Source organism: Homalodisca vitripennis, chromosome 3 (assembly GCF_021130785.1).
Source record: "Homalodisca vitripennis isolate AUS2020 chromosome 3, UT_GWSS_2.1, whole genome shotgun sequence".
Classification (NCBI taxonomy): Eukaryota; Metazoa; Arthropoda; class Insecta; order Hemiptera; family Cicadellidae; genus Homalodisca; species Homalodisca vitripennis.
Window position 1 is genome coordinate 209175320 of NC_060209.1, and position 18986 is coordinate 209194305.

The 18986-nt window shown below is 39.2% G+C and overlaps 1 protein-coding gene across 1 annotated transcript in view; it reads right to left on the reverse strand.

Moving 5' to 3' along the window:
* LOC124358594 (fat-like cadherin-related tumor suppressor homolog) overlaps positions 1 to 18986 on the reverse strand; it is a 798539-nt gene that overhangs the window by 428386 nt on the left and 351167 nt on the right. Inside the window, exon 2 of the mRNA XM_046810900.1 lies at positions 9251 to 12635. Within this exon, the coding sequence (XP_046666856.1) occupies positions 9251 to 12599 (3349 nt within the window). The 5' untranslated portion in view covers positions 12600 to 12635. The remainder of the gene's footprint in view (positions 1 to 9250; positions 12636 to 18986) is intronic.

Consider the following 18986-nt stretch of genomic DNA (forward strand, 5'->3'; position numbering starts at 1 on the left):
ATAATCTATTCAGCGTCTCCCTGGTACGTATGCATATTACACGCTGCAAGGTACACATCTAGTGATATTGAGATTAAGACACATTATCAGTGTCCAAGTTGTGTTTAGGTACAGACAGACAATCTACTCAGCGTCTCCCTGGTACGTATGCATATTACACGCTGCAAGGTACACATCTAGTGATATTGAGATTAAGACACATTATCAGTGTCCAAGTTGTGTTTAGGTACAGACAGACAATCTACTCAGCGTCTCCCTGGTACGTATGCATATTACACGCTGCAAGGTACACATCTAGTGATATTGACATTAAGACACATTATCAGTGTACAAGTTGTGTTTAGGTACAGACAGACAATCTACTCAGCGTCTCCTTGGCACGTATGCATATTACACGCTGCAAGGTACACATCTAGTGATATTGAGATTAAGACACATCATCAGTGTCCAAGTTGTGACAGACAATATGTTTAGTGTGCGTTGCAAGTTGTATAGTTTTAGCCACGAAAGTACATTTTATCCCCCCTCCCCCCCCCTGCACACGCGTAACATGAAAAACACACTACGGGCTGTATAAAATGTGATCAACTTTCACTAAGTGTGGAGAAAGAATACACAGCAAGATACAGCAGAATTCAGAATCAACTGATGTTGTGACTGCTAACAGCTGAATACCGTAAGTTACAGCTGATCAATACATTACGTCACAACTGACAACTAGTAGTTTGTATAAAAAATGTCATCAACTTTCACAAAGTGTGGAGAAAGAATACACAGCAAGATACAGCAGAATTCAGAATCAACTGATGTTGTGACTGCTAACAGCTGAATACCGTAACTTACAGCTGATCAATACATTACGTCACAACTGACAACTAGTAGTTTGTATAAAAAATGTCATCAACTTTCACAAAGTGTGGAGAAAGAATACACAGCAAGATACAGCAGAATTCAGAATCAACTGATGTTGTGACTGCTAACAGCTGAATACCGTAACTTACAGCTGATCAATACATTACGTCACAACTGACAACTAGTAGTTTGTATAAAAAATGTCATCAACTTTCACAAAGTGTGGAGAAAGAATACACAGCAAGATACAGCAGAATTCAGAATCAACTGATGTCGTGACTGCTAACAGCTGAATACCGTAACTTACAGCTGATCAATACATTATGTTACAACTGACAACTGACGTCATAGCGTTGAGCTCTACTAAATATACAATTTATTGCCATTTGTCTTTCCCACAGTAAATGATCCCGTAGGGGTAGGTCAGTGTAAGTACGTATAACTATAGATAAACGGCGTCTAAACTTTTAACTCTACATTAGACTGCGACTATTACTACAAGTATTATCTCTTTATAGCTCAAATCCATACTTAATACTTTCGTAGCATCAAATTATCAAAAATCTGGCGGCCTGTTATAAACAGACATTGAGTGTTGTTTCGTTTAATTTCTGCCAATCGCGATGCAGAGATAACTAACATCTCACGTCTAACCAGTTAAAATAACTACACAACCATGATTCATAATATGTTAAAACCAAACAGAAGTCATACTAATTTCTATCACTTATATGCACTTCATCGATTGTTAAACAAGACTGAATTAGGGCTATCCAGAAAGTAACAGACGTTTTGAAATTAAAAATTAATCAACTAAAATAGGAACATTTTATTACATACATAAAAAAGCTACACTCTTATAAAACATTTCATCGTATTCCTCGTTCAAACTGAAACATTTATCATAACGTAACACATGCTTTCATTTTCGATTTCAGCTTTGTAGAAACCTGCCGCCTGAGATCTTAACCACTGATTAACGCTAGCGTGAAGTTCAGTCTACTATCGAAGCGCTGCGTTGCGAGCCAGGTCTTCATCGATGGAAAGTTGTGGTAGTCGCTTGGTGCCCGAATGGTAGTTGTTTGGAGAATGTGTGTGCCCCCATTCCATAGGCTACATTTTTTGTTTCACAATTGACATGCTTCACCCAAGTTTCTTCACCTGTAACCATACGACCGAGAAGTTCGTTACCACGTTTATCGTATTCATCACGGAAAGTTAACGATGCAGCAAGTCTTTGTTTTTGCGATCTTCCGTAAGAATTTTTGGAACCCACCTGACACTTAATTTGTGGTATCCAAACTTCCCTACAACAATTTCATGAAGAAAATTTCGAGAAAATTTGTGGGAAATGTTACGAGAGTTCAGTAATTGTGTAACGGCGATTTTCAAGAACTTTGTCATTGATTTTCAACATCAAATCTTCAGTCACTAGGCTAGGCCGACCGCTACGACTATCGTCATGAACATCGGTGTGGACACGTTTTAAGTAAATACACCACTGTAAGGTAAATTTCACACAGTTAGTGATAGATTTCATGGCACTGTATGGTTTTTTGCCAACAAAAACCTTAGCACTTCAAAAGTGGCGGGATTTTCAATTGCAGCAAACATTTAAATCACAGTGAAAAAAGTAAAAGAGATTCAGACCGCGCGCGACTACAGCTCGATGTGTACTGTACTGAACGCCAGAGCTGACTTTCAGAGCAAGATAGCGGCTGTAGTATTTTATTATGTATATATCTAAAAATATGACTGTTTCATGTGTTAAAATAAATACGTACATCATAAAAACTTACTTCGGGCCTAATCAAACATAATTACAGCTCATAACATTTTTAGTTTAAAAAATAAATCTCAATTAAATTCATTAATAATATCAAACTGATGATAACTAATTAAATAATCGTATTATTACATTATTAATGCAAAACCCTTTATGATCTAGAATTCGTTTAAAAAAAGGATTAAATTTGAATACGAATAGAGAAAAAGTGAGCTCAACTCAGCTTCTTACTAATATTCTTAGATTTAATTAACCTTAATTTCTTAGTTAATTCAAGCGCTCCTCTTCCAAGCGACTATGCCCGATCGTACTACACTGGTCTGCAGACTGAGCGTCAACCTCAGCTATTTTACGTTTCCGTAATACTAATATCTGGCCCGATCTATATGCTATACCATTATATATTCTGTATAGTATTACACCATTGATTAAATATGCCACGTCAAATAAGATGCCATGCTCTCTATTTATTTATTGTTACCGACATAAGACCCATTTGTAGCCTTGCGTTTTTCACAATATGAACTCTCTTAAATATTTGTTGTAGCGTGTATACGTATTGAATATATTTAAACGATAAAATACAACAATGTTATAGGGTTACGTCCTGGATGACCTAAAAATATAGAATAAAACTAAAGTGTCTGGATGCGTATCTATTTTATGTTGGAAATGAAGCACCGCTCGTACAAACTGCACGAGGTTAGCATTGTTAGTATTGTGAGAAACTCAAGCTAACTTTACTATAGCTGGGACTTGATATGGATGTGGATTTAGTAGATTATGGTCCTAATTGCGACAACAGCTACAGCTAACTGTAACTATCACAACACCTTAGAGTTATAGACAGAAGACACAATCAAGTGTGTCTACAGGCTTAGGCCTCTAGAAGAACCTCGAAGATGATTTTCGTAGACATACAATTATTAACTAACATTTAATTTTCACCACAACAGCAACGACACATTCCTTGTAATGAAATTACTTCTGTGAGGCTATTGACATTAACTGAGTTCAAGGACTGCAGAGTTCCTCTGACGCAGTCTTCTGTATCCGCCACAGAACACCACGACGACCTCTGTATCCGCCACAGAACACCACGGCGGCCTCTGTATCCGCCACAGAACACCACGTCGGCCTCTGTATCCGCCACAGAACACCACGGCGACCTCTGTATCCACGACAGAACATCACGTCGGCCTCTGTATCCGCCACAGAACACCACGGCGACCTCTGTATCCACGACAGAACATCACGTCGGCCTCTGTATCCGCCACAGAACACCACGGCGACCTCTGTATCCAAGACAGAACATCACGTCGGCCTCTGTATCCGCCACAGAACACCACGGCGACCTCTGTATCCACGACAGAACATCACGGTGGCCTTTGTATCCGCCACAGAACACCACGTCGGCCTCTGTATCCGCCACAGAACACCACGGCGGCCTCTGTATCCGCCACAGAACACCACGTCGGCCTCTGTATCCGCCACAGAACACCACGGCGACCTCTGTATCCACGACAGAACATCACGTCGGCCTCTGTATCCGCCACAGAACACCACGGCGACCTCTGTATCCACGACAGAACATCACGTCGGCCTCTGTATCCGCCACAGAACACCACGGCGACCTCTGTATCCAAGACAGAACATCACGTCGGCCTCTGTATCCGCCACAGAACACCACGGCGACCTCTGTATCCACGACAGAACATCACGGTGGCCTTTGTATCCGCCACAGAACACCACGACGACCTCTGTATCCGCCACAGAAAACCACGGCGACCTCTGTATCCACGACAGAACATCACGGTGGCCTTTGTATCCGCCACAGAACATCTCGTGGCGCCTAGTGGTCGACGCGAGGCGGCAACTTGTTAATAACCCAGGCTAATTGTTAGAGCGGTTAAATTGGCAGGCAAATTGCAATTACTCGACATGGCATCGCAGCGTCTGTAGCACCTAGTGGTCGACGCGAGGCGGCAACTCGTTAATAACCCAGGCTAATTGTCAGAGAGGTTAAATTGGCAGGCGAATTGCAATTACTCGACATGGCATCGCAGCGTCTGTGGCGCCTAGCGGTCGACGCGAGGCGGCAACTCGTTAATAACCCAGGCTAATTGTTAGAGCGGTTAAATTGGCAGGCAAATTGCAATTACTCGACATGGCATCGCAGCGTCTGTGGCGGGTTGGCGGTTCGGTACACAGCCGCGTCGTTTGCCAGGTGAGATAATACTCGAATATTATCTACATAAACTAGCAACTAGCATATACAACGTACTGAGCAAAACTGTTATTATATAATTATTTCAATTTGTATTGGTATCCATGAACTAATTCCAAAATACGCATCCTTAAACATTTGTATTGTTTATTACTTATGTATTTATCGACGTGATGAAGATATCAGACTGTACGTCTAGAAACGTTATGTTCTATGTAAACATTTGTATTGTTTATTACTTATGTATTTATCGACGTGATGAAGATATCAGACTGTACGTCTAGAAACGTTATGTTCTATGTAAACATTTGTATTGTTTATTACTTATGTATTTATCGACGTGATGAAGATATCAGACTGTACGTCTAGAAACGTTATGTTCTATGTAAACATTTGTATTGTTTATTACTTATGTATTTATCGACGTGATGAAGATATCAGACTGTACGTCTAGAAACGTTATGTTCTATGTAAACATTTGTATTGTTTATTACTTATGTATTTATCGACGTGATGAAGATATCAGACTGTACGTCTAGAAACGTTATGTTCTATGTAAACATTTGTATTGTTTATTACTTATGTATTTATCGACGTGATGAAGATATCAGACTGTACGTCTAGAAACGTTATGTTCTATGTAAACATTTGTATTGTTTATTACTTATGTATTTATCGACGTGATGAAGATATCAGACTGTACGTCTAGAAACGTTATGTTCTATGTAAACATTTGTATTGTTTATTACTTATGTATTTATCGACGTGATGAAGATATCAGACTGTACGTCTGTATCTATGTAAACTGTTTACGTCGTGATGAAGATATCAGACTGTACGTCTGTTATGTTCTATGTAAACATTTGTATTGTTTATTACTTATGTATTTATCGACGTGATGAAGATATCAGACTGTACGTCTAGAAACGTTATGTTCTATGTAAACATTTGTATTGTTTATTACTTATGTATTTATCGACGTGATGAAGATATCAGACTGTACGTCTAGAAACGTTATGTTCTATGTAATAAACATCGACGATAATTAACTGCCATTAAAGATCCTACTACCTACTAAAATCTTCTAGAGTAAAAATTATAAAAATATAATAATACAACTATCTGAACGTACGTCTTCGAAATCCGAGCCTCCTTCTAGTAAAGAAGTTAGTTACTTCCACTGATACTACCAACAAAGAGTGTTCCACATGATACAATCACATTTTTGTTCGTTACATTTGGTTTCACATCAAGTTAAACAATAAAAGTCTGCACACCAAGCCACAAAATTAAGTCGGAATAATTAGGATGCTAGTGTTATTAATTCACGTGTTAAAATAAAATCTCTTATAAGTATACTAAATTTGTTTAAAAATGGATTTATTCAGCTATTAGGCTATATCGTGCCATCATGATTATCCGTATGATCAATATAAGAATATTTGAAAACGCTCTGCCAAATCCCACTGAGCGATATGGACAATAATCAAAGTCAGTGTTCCTTCTTTACAAATAAACTTTTATGCACAATTTCACGTCTAAGGATCAGTTCTGTTTCAACATCGTACGGACAGACAGACATGAATTTTTCCTGCCCCAAGAATGATAGACTTCGCTAAAGCTCAGCCAATAACAGTTATATATCAAAATCAGACAAATAAATAAATATGCTGTAATTCATCACTTGCAGCCAAACCATTGTTTAGTCTGTAGTTAATTGACGTGCATTTTACGTCTCGGAGAGTTACCATAAAGTGCCTCAACAACAAAAATTACGTATGAGAAAGAGTAATAGTTTTATATTTACATCCGTTTCCATTTAAATTAGTGTGAATGAGCAACATTCAATTACTTTCAATTGAAGCGAAATGTCTCTATAGAATAATAAATTGCTATTTCACTTCTAAAGAACATTTGAAATAAAACATTAGGCTGCGGACAAAGTGCCACAGTCATTCACACACGACACATTAAGCATGACAAACAAATAAAACAGCGTCCTCTGACGTTAGACGCTGAGGTGTTGTGAAGGCTTGCATGACTATAGGAACCAAGCAAAAATCTTCGGTTCGTACTGAATTGTGGCACTGTACAAAGTTTCACGGTGATATATTCACACACGACACATTAAGCATGACAAACAAATAAAACAGCGTCCTCTGACGTTAGACCCTGGGGTGTTGTGAAGGCTTGCATGACTATAGGAACCAAGCAAAAATCTTCGGTTCGTACTGAATTGTGGCACTGTACAAAGTTTCACGGTGATATATTCACACACGACACATTAAGCATGACAAACAAATAAAACAGCGTCCTCTGACGTTAGACGCTGAGGTGTTGTGAAGGCTTGCATGACTATAGGAACCAAGCAAAAATCTTCGGTTCGTACTGAATTGTGGCACTGTACAAAGTTTCACGGTGATATATTCACACACGGCACATTAAGCATGACAAATAAATAAAACAGCGTCCTCTGACGTTAGACCCTGGGGTGTTGTGAAGGCTTGCATGACTATAGGAACCAAGCAAAAATCTTCGGTTCGTACTGAATTGTGGCACTGTACAAAGTTTCACGGTGATATATTCACACACGGCACATTAAGCATGACAAACAAATAAAACAGCGTCCTCTGACGTTAGACCCTGAGGTGTTGTGAAGGCCGAGAGCCAATGTTCCACCACAGGCGAGGTTGCGAGCCGGAAGAGCGCCTATTGTGAGTCCCCGCAGTGGCCAGGATTTGCATAGTTCACAACAAAAGCTATGGTGCTGAATAGTTGTCACCCGTTTGCTGATGTATGTAGTATTAACAGCCATGCAGCGTGTGGTTTATCTTTGGGTTTTTATTCCAAGAATTATATAATATTGGATAAATGTTACAATGTAGGATAAAATGATATTTCATTCAAACATTCCGTCTGGAGAAAGGTTACAAAGTCCATTTAGGCCTACATTTACTTTCCTATTTTTAGAATAATACATTCTCCCTACTATAGCAATGATATATATATATATATATATATATATATATATATATATATATAGAAATTTTGTTTACTTTGACTAGCAACTTCCTTAAGTCTCTCACTTAAAAGAAACCTTCCTTTTTTTGAAACTGAACACGTTGTATATAATTTACAACCTTTGTAGATTTTGGAAATACCGCAATTAAGAAAATTTAAAGAGACAACAATTAAATCAGGTCTACAAGCCGGAATTTAATTTCCATCACGATATATATCATGTAACTATGGGAGATACAATCTGTTACGGGTATTTCCACCCCCACTAATTTACCTAGAATTAAATGCACATTTAATAAAAATATATTAATATTTACTGTATCAACTGCCAGATGTGCACAAATCTACGACAGTTTAAAAATATCAAATTAATCGATTACTGTCAGGTACACATTTTATTTCAGTAGGCTGGTGTAACGTAATTTTTTAAAACTAGATAATCAACAAGACAATATATTCTTAATTAAATGATTGTTTATTGCTAAATGTACTAGTGCCCACCCACACTATGAATAGTGAAAATCATTTTCTATAATTTATTAAGAATTACCTAACAATATTTACATTATAAATTCTGTGTACATTTTTTTAATTCTTTTACGAGGAAGGCTTACTTCAAATTGTTATTTAAAGTGAAGTTAAAACTACGTTAATAAGTCACACATAATTGTTAAGAGTTTTAATTTAAAACCTGCAATTAAACCCAAACTGTGTAGATATTTGTGGCAAAATGCCATCTTTAATTAAAAAAGCAAGTTGTTATCAATTTCATACATAGAAGCTCTTTCACTTACACCCCATTATCGAATACCTGTACATTGTTCGGACTTTGCCCACGGTTCTGCATCTGGTATAGTATGACAGTGAAGACTAGTGAGTGTTACAGTACCTACAGTCGGGGCCACCAAATTAGGCAGTGGGTGGGATTGCGCCGTTGCCAGATTGTGCAAACATCGTGAAATAGAAGAATCCCTGAATTGTATCCATTTTAGAGCATGATGTTGTTTGCCTTCTCCTGAGATTCTGATGACATCTTACAAGTTACAAAGATGAAAATCGTATTATTGGCTTCAGGAGAGACTGCTGATGATAACGGTGTATACTTTTTGTATGTAAATACAAAAATGTAAGTGATTTAACTTCTACTACTACTCTAAAGTATTATCGATGCGGTATGGTAGCATAATAATATATATGTTCATGAGAGATCTGAGATAACAAAGCCAATCTTCTGCACGGTGATTTGAACACATTCCACTTGTTTGTAATTATTGTAAAATAAACCCCTTCCTCAGACAGGACATTCTTACTTGTTTAAAACACGTGTATAAATGTACGGAGTAGAAGAATGTAGGATCACTTACCTTGATCATCGATGGAAAAGTATCCCAAGCCGTCCCCTGCGCGGATGGAGTATCCCACTCTGGAGTCGTCTCCGGGAGGATCAGCGTCAGTCGCCTTGACGGTCGCTACTAGAGTGCCGACAGGTTGGTTCTCCAGAACTGCAGAAGCGACCACAAAGTCCTCGAACTCCGGGGCGTGCAGATTCTCGTTGACGTCCACGACCTCCACGACCAGAGTGACCTCCGTTAGCAGTGACGGAGTTCCACGATCTCGAGCCCTCACGGTCAGCGAGTGCACCTGCCGCTCCTCGTAATCCAGCAGCTTGACAGTCCGCACGGTTCCGGTCAGCCTGTCCACGGTGAAGGGTGAATCGACCTCACTCTCTCCGAGGATGGAGTATCGGATATCCCCGCCTTGCCCGAGGTCCGGGTCCGTCGCATCGAGGATGGCCACGACACTACCGATCGGAGTATCTTCCCTCACCTTCACCGAGTAGCTCTGCAGCGAGAAGGACGGTGCGTTATCGTTGACATCGTCTATGAACACTCTCACGATCGCCTCGGAGTGGAGAGCTTCGATGTCCTTCGGGTCGGAAGCACGATCTGACGCACGAATCTTCAACTCGTACACCTCCTCCTTCTCTCGATCCAGCGGTGCAGTGACGTACAGCACGCCCGTAACAGGGTCCACTCTGAAGTGTGGCGTATCGGTTACTAAGGAGTACGCGACGTTCGCGTTCTCGCCCACGTCAGGGTCGGTAGCGTTCAGTCTGAATATGGCTGTTCCGTTCAGTGCGTTCTCGGTGACCCTAAAACTCGCTAATGGCCTCTCAAATTTTGGAGCATTATCGTTGACATCGAGTATCATAACAGGAAGCAGGCGGGATTGTGTCTTCTGAGGCCGTCCTTGGTCGTACACTGTAATATTTAGGTAGTATTCTGTTTCCCTTTCCCTATCCAAATATCCGATAACTTTCAATTCCCCCGTTTCAGGTTCTATGCGGAACACGGAGTCATTGTCTCCGGAGGTGATTCCAAAAATTAGATTTCCATTATAACCGAGATCACGATCTCTGGCTCGGATCTTCACCAAAGTACTTCTTATAGGAGCGGACTCGTTGACTTGTATCTCGTGTGGAAAGTTTATAAATTCTGGTGTATGGACGTTGTCACCGTACCTGCTGGGCATCATCGCGAACACTTCGGAGTCGTTGTGGGCGACGTTGCTCTTCTTCACCGAGTCCATCGCTTCTGTTAACCGCCTCGCTACCCCAGTGTCCTTGCACTCAAATGAAACCGAGTTCGAGGAAGAGAACATATCGGAATCCTTCTTCGCCGCGATGAGCTTCAGTTTAACTTTGTTGACGTCAGCAAAATGTGTTCCATCTGTAGCAGTGACATTTACCTCTCTCTCGGACACCATCAAGTCACTCAGATCGCAAGTCACCGATAAGATGCCGGTAGCAGAATCTAGATTAAAACACCCGTCTTCATTCCCCGACACGGTCCTGTAGCTGATGATGTTACCTGCGTCGAAGTCCAGCGCAGATAGAGTCAGTATTTCGGTTCCGATCGGAGTGTATCTAGGCAGATGACCCACACACTCGATTTTTTCAAACTGTGGTCGGTTGTCATTTACATCTCGCAGTTTTATAGTTAATTTCATCTCCGTCTGCCGTCGATACGGTGCGCCCCAATCGGAAGCTCTTATGTGTAACACGTAGCGTCTGCGCATAGACTCGTAGTCCAACACTTGTGTAGTTTTGATGATCCCCGAAAAATGATCAATCTCAAAAGGCACTGGATTTAGATTCGCTATGCTATAGGATATGTACGCGTTCTCACCGGAATCCTTGTCCCTAGCCGTTACTTTAGTAACGGATGTTCCTGCAGCCTGATTCTCATCGACCCACACTTGCAGTTCTGCAGAGTCGAACAACGGGTCGTTGTCGTTGGTGTCGATGACTTGGATTTTTACTTTCGCCGAAGACTGCTTTCTCGTTCCTGCATTCCCTTGGTCGATGGCGGATACCGTCAGAGTGTAGAAAGCTTTGCTTTCGGCGTCCAAACACACTGCGGTGTACAGCATTCCCGTATCGGCATTTATGTGAAACTCGCCACCCTCATTACCACCCACGATCTCCAAAAATACTTGAGCATTCCGACCTTGATCGGCGTCGGACACCTTCAGTCGTATTATCGGAGAATTGACAGGGGCAGTTTCAGGAACGTCGACTTCATATATCATCCTGTCGAACACGGGAGCGTTGTCATTCAAGTCGGCCAGGTGAACCGGTATCGACATGTAGGTCTGCCTGGGAGGTATACCTCTATCGACAGCGCGTAGTGTTAAATTGTAGCCTTGAGGAGCAGTCTCTCTATCGAGCAGCTTCAACACTTCAACATTGTATTCACTCCCTTTCAGTCCTCCGTTACCTTTTGCTTTGCGGATTCTAAAATGTCCGTCCGGATCACCATCGACTATTTCTAAACTTTTTATCTCACCGTGCACTCCGTCGTCCCTATCCATAACCTTGACTATAGCATAAATATCGGCATTAGAATTTTCTACAATATCAGGTAAATGGTGGACGTACAATTCTGGAGAATGTAGGTTTACTTGTTTGACGAAGATTTTAAGTTTAGCTGTACTGGGTTTTCCGCCTCCCTTGAGCACCGTGCCCCTGTCTTGAGCGAGAACTGTCAGTTCGTGGATTTCTCTCTCGGAGTATCGCAGAGGTCTGGTGAGGGAGATCACACCGGTCGTGGGGTGGACGGCGAACTGTTCCGTGTTCTCCTGGAAGCTGTAGTATATCTCACCGTTTCTGCCGAGATCTGCGTCTTCCGCGGCGACTCTGATGACGCTGGAATGTAACGGCAAGTCTTCCGCGACCGTCTCCACGTATTCAGTAGGGTAAAAAAGTGGGTTCAAATCATTTGTATCTAGGACGCAAACTGATAAAGTCGCATTCGCTTCTAAGTACGTCATCTTCTTCCCGTCTCTCTTGGTGGCGGTCGCTCTGACATCTAGGAAATACCGGTCCTTCCTTTCGCGATTGAGTACATCTACGTTACCGGTTTTAGTCCGTATCAGCAAAAACCAAAAATCACCCACTAATCTTTCTTCGGCTTTGAAAAACTTGTCCCTGTCTCCGGATACGATCTTAAACCGCACTTCCACGTCCTCGTCGAGACGGAACACGCCCATCTTCTCCTCGGGGGTGACGTACGTCTTACCGACGGAGTTCTCCGGGATGGTGACATTGTAGTGAGGTCTGGTGAAGCGGAAACTCTCCTGCAGAGCGGGGACGAGTAAGGAGACTATGAGTAGAGTGACCAGCCACACTGCTGGACTACATCTTGCACCCATCACTCACTCACTCCTCTCACATTCTCTCCTCTCCTCCTGGAAAAGACAAACCTACATCAGTATAACTTACGGGGACGAGTAAGGAGACTATGAGTAGAGTGACCAGCCACACTGCTGGACTACATCTTGCACCCATCACTCACTCACTCCTCTGACATTCTCTCTTCTCTTCCTGGAAACGACAAACTTACATCAGTATAACTGTAGCTACTGTTTACAATAGGTGAGTAGGTACATATTATTCAATGTACAATACATTTCAGAAAACGTATGTTCGGACATTACTTTCCAAAGAGCACTACAAACACTTATTAAGGTTAAAAAACTTAATCCGTCAGAAATGTTTTTTTATCTTAAGTATGGGTCTTCGTAAGTTTACCAAAAACAGAGAAGCATACACATAATATTCAAACTGATAACGTTCAACCTTCTGCACGTTTAAAACCATAATATATAACGATCGAAACCATCGATGAATCTTTTCCGTTAGTATATATTAAAAATTGTACTGTATATATCACTAAATTTTAAAATCACAACAAACCGATTTTTATAAACTTTTCTTTTGTGAGCCCTTTCTAAAGCAAGGCTGCCTATATCTGACACACTTCACAAAAGTAAAATACAAAGGAAGGAAATTTTTTATTTTTTATTGAAAGTTTGGATTACTAAAAATTAAAGAAATACAATTTTTGTATTTAATTGTATAAATTATTAAACGAAGACAGCTTTGCAGAGGAAAAGCACCACAAAAAATGTTAAATATGGGTTGGTCTGATTTTTAAAAATTTTAAGTATACAATATAACGAACCAATACAAGCTCCATCGTCAACGTTAAAAGTTAGACGTTCTGTAAATACTTTGGACGTTTTATCTGCGGTACAAATATTTGAGTTGTAAAATGAAGGGCGTTATAAAATAAGAGTTGAAAAAAATAACAATAACAAAACACAATATTTTTGTGTAGCAATTTTCCAAACCCATTGTATTGATGTAAGTGTAGTTTTGAATTATTTTAAAGATATCTGTGTTAAATGATATTACCAAAAATGGTACGACACATACACAAGCGAAATAAAGCACATCATAACACGAGATTTTATAAATCATTCTCGATGTACAGAAGAATTTTTATATTTTATAGTTTCTACACCAAACGAAGGCAAACACGAACACAAAACAAAAATGGATGGAAAAAGTAGTTGAGTAACAAGCCACAGAGAAACAGTTAAGACGGCCACAAACAGAGGCGTATCACGCGACAGACGAATGTGAAGAAATGGCTGAACCCGCATTAACCACTAGACTTGCTCTCAGCTCCCAAATTAGATTTCACGAACATTAAACATACTCCGACATTCTTTATGCCGGCTTATACTCCGACATTACAATTTGCCGGCCATCAAACCGCACAAAATGTCAGCTCGACATCGCAGCACGAGCCGTTTAGCGAGTCCTTACAGCAGCTTAACACTGAAGCGTTTAAAGTAACGGCTTACTTATTGGGCGAACTGTTCTATTATTGCACTTCTTAAAGTTAGAAAATAAACTACTGACAGAAAGTGGGGACAGAGCCGAGAGAAGCGTTTAAAGTAACGGCTTACTTGTTGGGCGAACTGTTCTATTATTGCAATTCTTAAAGTTAGAAAATAAATTTTAGAGAGAAAGTTGGGTCAGAGTCATGAGAAACGTTTAAAGTAACGGCTTACTTGTTGGGCGCATTGTTCTATTATTGCAATTCTTAAAGTTAGAAAATAAACTACAGACAGAAAGTGGGGACAGAGCCGTAAGAAGCGTTTAAAGTAACGGCTTACTTGTTGGGCGCACTGTTCTATTATTGCACTTCTAAAAGTTAGAAAATAAACTTTAGATAGAAAGTGGGCGGAGAGCAGTGCTATTTCTTGCCGTCTTATTGCTCTACTCTTAATAAACGTTGTATTGAAAGCGTTATATTCTCCAGTTACACAGAATCTCACAAACTTTCATTCTCCATGGTGTTATATTTAATGGAAGTCTACGCTATAACTTATTCACATAAGTTTTTAGCTGAGCGTTAGTGAAGCCTGGTTTGGGAAGTTAGAAATATTTCATTTCTGTCTGCGTGTCAGATATATCTCTAAAAAATAACTTATATACTTGAAATTGTGCACAATACTTCATTTTTATAAAAGAAACGCCAACTGATTACAATTTTATGCAATTTTCATATGTGACATAGATACACTACGTAGCCTAATGAAATAGGCTATAGATATGAAATTTCGCTTTCAACCTACGTGAACCCTGTTACGTCACCTGCAATATGGCGTACTGTGCCTTCAATCAATAACTATTAAATAATTAAATTTTATTCTTTTGATGCTTTTCTAAGGAAGGATCATCAGACCCGCCTAACTAAAAGGTGTGTATCCAAGTTTATATTGTAGCGATATATAGCGATTCCGTCATTCTGATATATTTAAATCATGTTGATTGTACGTTGAAAGCTCCCACATTTAAATATTGAGAACCCTTTCATTATAAGCAATTACAAATCTATTTGTATATTTGATACAAGTACTCTAAGTATTCATAATTTCAAGAATATTTACTGACGTTAAACAATTTTGCAACGGAGTTTAAACTATGGATCAAATTAACATTCACATTTTAATTTATTCTCAAATAACATTTACATTCCTGAAAATTATAGAAAATTATAATTCTTTGTTTGACGAAATGGAAACAAAATATACCGTCAAATTCTATAGACGACACTTTATACGTTAACATATTGCAAATTTTATCGGATGAAAGTTATAAAAGACATTACATTTAGGATTTGTTACGAAAGCGCACAAAATATAAAAGGATACTTTGTCAAAGCTAAAAATAAAAGATACAATGTTATGCAACAAGCGAGTGACTGGCCTGTTACAGGGCAATCGTTTACAGGGAAGTATTCATATTCTCGTACAACCGAGAGCCTCATGTTAGAGAGCAAACGTAGGAAGCCATTCAATTAAAACACAGGCGAAGATTTAAACAAAGCTACTTTACTCTGCGTGTGAGTTGGGGGAACAAAAAGTAATTGTAATTTGAACGTTTAAACGGAAGTTTCCAGCTCCACTCTTTTATCTCAGTGTTGTCGTTGTATTGTCTGTCTGATGGTCGAATCTACCCGACAAAGCTGACGTTCATTCACACGCTAACACGCCCTCGACCTTATAAGTCTACTCTCATGCGAGTTTCGGAGGCAAAATGTAATTGTAATTTGGAAGTTTCCAGCTCCACTCTTTTACCTTAGTGTTGTCGCATTATTGTGTTTCTGATGGTCGAATCTACCCGACAAAGCTGACGTTCATTCTCCCGCTAACACGCCCTCGACCTTATAAGTCTACTCTCATGCGAGTTTCGGAGGCAAAATGTAATTGTAATTTGGAAGTTTCCAGCTCCACTCTTTTACCTTAGTGTTGTCGCATTATTGTGTTTCTGATGGTCGAATCTACCCGACAAAGCTGACGTTCATTCTCCCGCTAACACGCCCTCGACCTTATAAGTCTACTCTCTTGCGAGTTTCGGAGGCAAAATGTAATTGTAATTTGGAAGTTTCCAGCTCCACTCTTTTACCTTAGTGTTGTCGCATTATTGTGTTTCTGATGGTCGAATCTACCCGACAAAGCTGACGTTCATTCACCCGTTAACACGCCCTCGACCTTATAAGTCTACTCTCTTGCGAGTTTCGGAGGCAAAATGTAATTGTAATTTGGAAGTTTCCAGCTGCACTCTTTTATCTGAGTTATCCAAGTCTCTAACATCCTTTCATCGATCGAGGGCATTGATACGGAACAATTTAAAGAATTCAGGAGTTAAGGCCAATAAAGTGAGATGCGAAGAATTAACGACACGGCTATAAAGATAAAATAAAGAAGTTGAACAAATACTAACTTCAGTGAAATCGCTCGGAATGTATACTCTAGTTACAAATACTCGTAGTGATCTGATAAGGAATGGTAGCGGACTCCGCCTGTGTCGTGCATTTCTTCATCCGTTTCGGTGTAGATTTAATTTACATGAGTCGCTAACTTTCTTTCAACCAACATGAATATAACGTCTTATTTATTCTGGATGGTATCCATTATGTACATCACAACGTAATGAGATTTTCCAAAACAAACTTTCATTGTCATAGAAAGCTACGCGTTCATTAACGGTTCCAGCATTAAAAAGTTATAAATGGTCATTCCTTAAACTATTTCCAAACATTACACTCGAATTTCTTCATTAAATTATGACAAAGTACATTTTACCAACAATTGTACTTAATCGAGTTCAGATCCGTTATTTCTATCTAATGTTACTGTGATATAAAAAGATCCAACACCCAATGCTTACTTATTTTTGTTTAAAACCAAACAAGGTGCTCTATAAATTACTTTGAACATTTCCTTAATGATGTCGGACCGAGGCTGACAATAATAAATTTATTTCAATTGTTTTGAAGGGAAGTTGAAATACAACTTTAAAGGTTAGATCTTTAAATTTACTGATTGCAGAGAACACATTTTCATAGTACACACTTTTTTCTTTCATTCCAGTTCAAAAGTTAGTAATAGTTTTTAATAAAACAAAAACAAGAACGTTTACTGTAAAAGTACCCCCATTGTACAAATACTTATTAAAAATAAATACAGATATATTACTAAATCATAAAATAGTACCTTAAAATGCATCCTTTGGCTTAATAAAGAGGCAACTAAGTCTAACTGAGTTTGCATATAGTCTTTATTCGCATATTTAAGCATTATTATTAAAACACTATACAAATAATCAAATGGATTATTCAATCTTTACAATTTACCGATTCTTTTGGCTATTCAAGGTTTATACCTAAACATTGATCTTCAAATTAACTTGCCTTATTCAATAAGAATATTAAGATATAATAACTATAGATATGGAAAAAACATGTTATATAATTATGAAGGCATGTAATAAAGGTCTGTACCGATTCAATATTATTTTCGAGACACACTTCTATGCGATGATCTTATCGAACACAATAAAGGCAACAATTAGTACAGGACAAGATGAACAAAACTGATAAAAGGTAAAGAATATCTTATTTCACCAAGGGAAGATAAAGTTAAGAAGGCCTCTCTAACACTTAACCTACGGATCAAAGGTTACTTGAGAACCACCAATAATGGCTGGGCAGGCGGGCTGCTTGCAAGGACAGGATCACTCAGCGGTCACCCATCAAAGCAGCAGCGGCGCTCGAGATTTGGTTATCTCGTGACAACCGCAGTACCCACTACACTACGCCATTGGAACTAACTGGAGTCCGACGCAATATTATTCGATCACTGGCCACCACACACAACAGATACGATGTTACGGCAGATACCCAACCACGCAACTGCATTTAGTTTTATTTTACCAGGCGATGTACACCAAACTGCCTTTGGTTTGGTAAATTTAGTACTGAATATTGGAAAATTGGAATAAGATTACTTAAGTTTTTTTTTTTTTAAACGAATTACCTTTTTACCCTTCAACTTATACAGTATAAGCTTGAATTAGCATTTCTTCACTTAGGCAAGAAACTATTATTTGTTTAAATTTTATTCTTGCCGATGTAAGGTTTCAAAGGATAATATGATTTCAAAAATTTGCTATCGTTATATGTAACATAATGCATAACACAATGTTTCGAGGATTGAAATCTACCCTCCTCGTCAGGTAAGAAGCCAATAAGTATAGACATGTACTCGTACTTAACAGCCACAACATACAGCAATGGAGAACCACTAAAAAATAATAACTGTCTGCTCAATCCCCTAAACGCAGTAACGATGGCAAATATCCGAAATCATATTATCCTATCGAGATAAGAAAACACTCACTGATGAGTAAAGTCGGAGATAGGAGCCGCCTCCAGTATTTATCCCATCTTGGAAACAGTGGAAGCTGACCCTGTTCCAGACTCCTCCAGTCAAAGTGGGAGGAGATACCAATACTCCCTCATGAGTATGGTTGAATACAGCCTTTAACTACTGCTGTCGACCAGCCCTTCAACCCCAATATTCAGACATTTGGACCACCATTCACTTGCTCAGATCTAAGGGAGTCAATGGTAGTGTACGTTTTCCTGGTGAAGTTCCTACAGTCAAGTACAAACCAGCCACATATGAACACTCCTAGGGGTTTTTTGCCTGCATAAAAAGTACTGTACATAAATTAATACTAACAAAGAGAAGTATTATTTGAAATTGCATTGTTAGTTAAATGTAATAATTAATTCAATATTAACCCGTTTAAGATGAAAGGAAGAATCAGCTATTACCTGTAGCCTGAGCAGAATACCGCACCTCCATGAACGACATATTTTTATCGAACTCAATGTC